The sequence below is a fragment of the Strix aluco genome, chromosome 3 (assembly GCF_031877795.1).
Source record: "Strix aluco isolate bStrAlu1 chromosome 3, bStrAlu1.hap1, whole genome shotgun sequence".
Lineage (NCBI taxonomy): Eukaryota > Metazoa > Chordata > Aves > Strigiformes > Strigidae > Strix > Strix aluco.
In genome coordinates, this window is record NC_133933.1 from 106,502,282 (window position 1) to 106,508,501 (window position 6,220).

A 6,220-nucleotide genomic window follows, 5' to 3' on the forward strand; every position below is an offset into this window, starting at 1 on the left:
AAATCTGGCTTCTGCACCTCCGTTTGCTCTGTTTTCAGGACGATGGGGAGCTGGGGACTGATGGTGTACATGAATCAGTGCTGAGATCAGTGGGATCTTTCTCCACCTCCCCGTGTTGTATGGCTAGATGTATTTGGAAGCTGCAGCGCTGGGTTTTCTGAGACTCGCTAGCTAGGGAGGAGGGAGAAGCGTTTCTTCCAAGTCAGCTTGAGCTAGCGTGCTTTTCTCTGTGCTTGGTTGCTCAGGCTGATGTTGAGATGACAGACCAGAAACTGACTGTAATGCAGTCCACAGCTAACAAGGCCCTTCATTCTAGTCCTGTGGGACAATGGATTTTCTGTCTCACTTTTGCATGCAGTTGTAAATGGTTTATTAAAAAGTGTTCAATATTTCTGGTCTCCTTCTGCACTTTAAATGGGCAGATTTTTTCCTCTTGTAATTCTGTGCTGAGCTCCTTGTATCCATTTGTATTGTTTCCTGTGTGTACAGTGATGAAGCCCGAATGCTGTGTACTGGAGGTGAAAAGAGCAATGAAATTAAGCAATATGGCACACGCTGTAGTGATACTGAACAAGAACCAGGTTTCAATGTGTCTAACATGTCAGAACACCACAAGGAAACGTGCATGAGTGTTGTGGTGTTGTGTCTTCCCCATTTTGTAGGTGGGGAAACTGAAGCCTAGAGATAGACTTTTTTGTTATCTTCCCCCCACCCCTTAGCACCTTCTCAGAGCTGTGAATAGGTTTAATAACATTTGCTGGTGATGATTAATAACACCTGCTGCCAGCAGTTCAGAGTGTTGATTCTCAAAATCTGTGGTTTTTTTAGCACTCTTCCTTCCTGAAGGATGGCTAAGTATTGTAGCAGTGGGGATCATTGTTTGAGGGGGGGGGTTGTGCTTTGTGTGTGGAGATTTCCCTTCCAGATTTATGCTCTATTCTTCATCCTGGTTGGCTGAGGGCTACAGAGTGCAAGTGTCTCAGTGCTTCAGTTGCTCCCCTGGCTATTGTCATAGCTGCTTTCACTTCCCTGCCTCCTCTGTGTGCATAGCTGTTAGGGCAGCAAAACAGCCGAGCAGAACACAACAGTCTTTCCCTTTTTAAATAAACATTCCCTAATCTGGTAGCCTTCATGTGAGGATGAATTTTGCCTAAGGCCCTCTGCAGCATTTAGGCCCGAACTCTGTTTTTCCAAACGAGATAATTGAAGATAATGAAACCCCCTCCCTCCCCAGCTTCCTTGCAGCCTTTACCCCCAAAATTCTTGCACTGGAGTCATATGTGAGGCAGTCATGTCTGTGGGAGAGGATTGCAGGATCTGTGTGTAGGCCCAGTGACCCCAAATCTTTTGCAACTGAAGCAGTGAGATGCAGATCTACTCTGTTAGGATGGTAGAGTCAAACCCCATGAGCTCTCACTAGGAAGAAGGTAGTCTTTGTTCCTTAGTATATTTATAAATCAGTTCTACATAACTTACTCTAATGCTCTAAAGTGGAACAATATCAATCAAATAAAACCACTTAAACAACAGGATACCACAATCTGAATATCTACTAACTCAGGTTTACACTGTTAGTAAGACAGAGAAGATAAACTTGTCAAACACACACTATTAGATATTTTGTACTCGTTTTGGAAGTAACTAATGAGATTTTGGTCACTAATGGCTCTTTTCCTCCTTGCATTAATGTGTTCTATTTCTCTATTTATTTTTTTTTTCCTCTTCCCAGACTCAGTTTGTCCTGACAATCTTCCAGACGAGCTGTGGTGTTGTTTGGCCATGTGCATTTCCTCAGGGGTGGCTGTATTTCCAGATTTCTTATATGATTTCTTTGATTATCCTCTTCACAAATTTCTATATTCAGGTAAAAGTAATATTCATCTACTCTTTGTAGCATTCTGCTGGCTCTGTATCTCATTGCAAGGCTGTTTACAGAAAGATATGCTTGAAATACCCTTTTGTTATCTTCCAGTAACATGCATACGTTCTTAAAATACTGTACTTGTTGGTCTGCCCTTCAATTTTGAATCTTCTGATATTTTGTATCTGTAATTCAGAACAATTAGTAATTTCAGTAAGCAGAGTGGCACAAAAAGACATTTTGCTAATGCAATTTAACTGCAGATAAGGGAGAGGAAGAGCTTTATGTAAGAAGCAGCTTTCCAGTCTGAAATAAAACAGTCGCCTGTGAACCTGTGAAGCACCCGAAGGAATTGTTCATTACTGCTCTTACAAGGGGAAATGCTTGGTTTATATCCAGGGAAACTTCCCAAACTCCCAACGTACAGAAATCTGGTTTTGTCTCACCTCTACAGGCATTTGTTTGCATTTTTATATGGAAAATCAGCTTTTTGAGTTGCGTTTCTACACAATTGATTTCATGTCTGAACAGATCCAGACTCGGTATGCATTGTTCTGAGTAGTTCGTAATCAGGTTCTGTGCAAAGATGTACCCATCTTCAGAAAACCAAACAAGCACAGCCTACTGCCCCCAAACAAGCAAACTCTGTTATGTTTTTTAAAAGTCTCTTGAAAGATTTGAGCATTTTGGGTCTGCTAAGAGTGATTCATGGGGGGAAACATAGCAGGCTTCCCTATCTGATCTTCCAGTACTTCTTAAAGTCAGTCCCATGGCTCGTATCACTTGACGCATGTGAATGTGCTAATTAAACATGATGGTATATTCCAAATATTACTTGACTTCCTTCATCAATTTTACTTATACTTTAACTTTTAATCATTTACCTTTCTTTCACACACATATTTTGGGAAACACACTCTTGTCAAGTGACTGAGCCCCTTTGACAAAGACTGATTAATGTATATATTTTCACTGTCTAATTTTTTTTTGGTGTCCTGAGCCTCCCTGATCCTGTTAGTCTTTGCTTCCCTTGTTGGCCAGTGCAAATTCCTTTCACATTTCTGTCTCTGAACTTCCCTCACAGTTCTTGTTTACCCACTTCTTGTTCTGGATTTGTTTGAGATGGTCGCCTGCAGTGCATCAAACCTCCTTCCTCCCTTGTCATTTTGAGTATATTCTTCTGCCATAGTCTGCTCATAAAATTGCTTCCCTTATTTCTAATTTACGGTTAACGTAACACTCCCAATGCTACCATCATACTACCAAGCCTTTTTGTTTTCCAGTGAACTAATTCTCTTGCTGTGATGAATGAAAGGCATAGTATAGCCTTATACACAAAAAATGGTAGAGCTTGTTACCGGCACGTCTTTAAAAATGATGGATGCAAGTTTATTTTTGAGTTTCTCAAGTTACTGTGAGAAGCGGTTATTTATATCTATTTAAGCAAAACCATGTGTCTCCATATATTCTAGACTTACAACAAGAAGGCATCCTCGAGGAGGAAAGAATATCAGAACGGCTCTACGGCCACTGTGAACGGGTACACAAACAGCTTTTCTTCCCTTGAGAACAATGTGAAACAAAGGAAACAAAGGAAGGATTGAAGACCAAACTGAAAAACCATTTTGATAACCCCAACAACAAAATCATCTGATTGTAAGCACAATAAGAGTTGTGCACTAATACTCTAATGGCTACTGTAACTATTCCTGCCTAGAATAGTGTGATTTATGTAGGACTTAACCAGTGCAAACACCCTAGAAACTGTATACAGGACATAAAAGTAGGTTAAAGTTTAAAAATAATTCTGGGCTGTCACTGACCCCGCTATAGACTGTGGAAGGGAGTATTATCGTAGTATCCGACACTGCTGTTGCCTTACTAGTCAATATGATAGGTGCTGAATTATGATTCACAATTTCAAAACACTGTAATCTAAACCTCCATTTTTTTTACTGTAGATCATGCATGTGATTGTAGAGGTAATTTGTACAATGCTGGTTTCAGTAGATAAACACACATGCCTTAAATTAAAAAGCAGGGCCCAAAGCTTATTACTGGTTTAAAAATTAGGGTATGTTTCAACTTTTCAGTTGACTGACTTTTTATTAAAAAGTCATTTAGAAGAATCCATTGATCATTTTACTGTTTTGTATGTGATACACAATGTTACGTATCTCTTACACGATACAGTGAAATTGGAAATGGTGAATTTAGTTTTGTATATTTGGCTTTAACTGACTAAACAGTCACAAACCAGATGAAAAAGTTATTTTACCTTTTTGATAGATCTTATTTTTTTATTTGAAATATGTCACTAATGTAAAATTAATTGGCGCTTACACAGTCCAGTAAGACTTAAATATTGTCTCTAAGGTTTAGAGTATATACAGGGTGGACCCATTTTTTCTTTTCTCTTTTTCTGTTTCTTTTTTTTCGTCCTTATTTCTGAGAATTCTTAAATGCTAAATGAAGAGTGGTTTTTAATATGGAAACTGGCAGAATTTCAAGTGTTAATACCATAGCCATATCCACATTTTAGGAGCTACTGTTTAAGTCTGTGACCTATCTGAAAGCGTATTTAAAAACGAAGACAGAAAGATGCTTTTCTGCTGGAATTGTCTGTATTTAGGTTGGTATCTGTACTATTCTTCATGTAGCATATGTTCATTTTTAAAATGTGCCTAACATAAATGTGTTTTTTTCCCAAACAAGCAAAATTAAACAGTCTAAGTCATATCTAATGTTTTTTAAATGTTACTGAAATGTTCTGGAAATGTCTGTTTCTGTAATGTGAGTTGTGTATATCACCAGTAATGTTTTGGCTTGTTCTCTGAGGATTTGGTTTGAGTGCTTGTTAAAGTTACTCCTTGTAAAATCTTGCCTTGCACATATGAGGAGTCAGTTGCAAAGCCAATATCTATTGCTGGTAGAGTTTGGCTTATGAATATTTTATTCATTAAGCTCTGAAAAATTGAATTGTGCAAGACATTCTGCTGGTAATTGCTCAAGTTTAACTGTTTGTTTTTTGATATTTATATAAATGCCAGTTTTAGCATGTTTAATTTTTTTTTTAAATTAAATCTTTTTAAAAATTTTTGCACATCTCTTAGGGAATTAACAAGTTCTCCTACTAGCCTTGTGGGTTTTCATTCCTTGTTTTGAAGGAGACAGTGTCTGTTATGTTTACATTATCAAAGCTTGTACGTGTGTCTTCATTTCTAGGTACTGGTTTGCAGAGTCTTTACATAGCTCAGTACAGCAGCTATAATGTTCAAAAATAGGCTGTCTAAATGTGCTAGAAATATACCCTTGGCTCATCTGAATATACCTACATTGTTAATGTTTGACATGGTTTAATCATTAAAACACTTTTGATGATCTCTGCCTGAATTCTGGTGAGTTTGTACAGATTTAATGCATTGCCCCATCCTGTGTCAGGCCAAGGAGGAGGTGTCATGATGGAAGGACAGCTACAGATATTCAGAGAAATTTAGCATACCAGAGATTTGGTAACAAATTCCTTATAGAAACCTTTGGCTGTTACTAAGCACTGCTCCCTTATCTGGCTGTAGAAATATATAATATAATAATTGTTTAATTAAACCTCCCGCTGGGATGACTCACTGAATGCAGAGCAGCCTGAATGGCTCTGAGAGGATGAGTGCTGAGAGCAAAGCTTAACGTGGCTGAGACGGACTTTCTGCCTCAGATATCCTGTCTATAAAATGTGAATAATACCTCTCTCCAGAATGGGAACGTTTTTGCAACCTTCTTGTAGCTCCCCTTGCCCTTAAAAGTGATCTTTTCTGAGCCCTCACTGATTTGAGTGTTCAGTCAGTGCATTGCAGCAAGCCAAGATAGATAGCTTGGTGATGCACTTAGTTAAAACAACTACTTATGTAGCTGACTGTCTTCTCACTTGCAGGCTCTTAAAACAAGAAACCGAGAGCAGGGAAATGGTTTTGCACTCTGTGTGAAAGGCTCAGAGGTTTCATGCTATGCTGGTCTCTTCTGGGAGGGAGCTCCAGATGCCTGAGGTGGTTGCTAAGGCAGTTTTGTCTCCTGCACGTGCAAATTCAACTTTGAAATTAAGTGTTTTTCTAAGCGGGGGTTCAGTAAGGTGCAGTTCTTTGAATGATAAGTCAAATCTGTAGGGAGTACCTTGAAGACAGAAGCCACAGCACCAACCTGGCCTTCCCCACTGAGCCAGCGGAAACTAGGCTGCTGCACTCCAAACCTAGCCTTCAAAGTCACTGGCACACTGTGACAAGATGTGATGGCTTTATCATCATTTGCCACCACATAGACCCAGTGACTTTGTCCAAAACTGGCAGGAGATGTAGTCTTGGGAAGATG

The 6,220-nt window shown here is 39.1% G+C and overlaps 1 protein-coding gene across 3 annotated transcripts in view; it reads left to right on the plus strand.

Annotated features, from left to right (window-relative positions):
* Positions 1-5,242, plus strand: part of ELOVL5 (ELOVL fatty acid elongase 5) — a 40,442-nt gene extending 35,200 nt beyond the window's left edge. For all 3 annotated transcript variants that reach the window (XM_074819891.1, XM_074819892.1, XM_074819893.1), the window contains exons 7-8: positions 1,730-1,864; positions 3,334-5,242. In XM_074819891.1, the coding sequence (XP_074675992.1) occupies positions 1,730-1,864; positions 3,334-3,465 (267 nt within the window). In that variant the 3' untranslated portion in view covers positions 3,466-5,242. The remainder of the gene's footprint in view (positions 1-1,729; positions 1,865-3,333) is intronic.
* Positions 5,243-6,220: the final 978 nt, after the last annotated feature.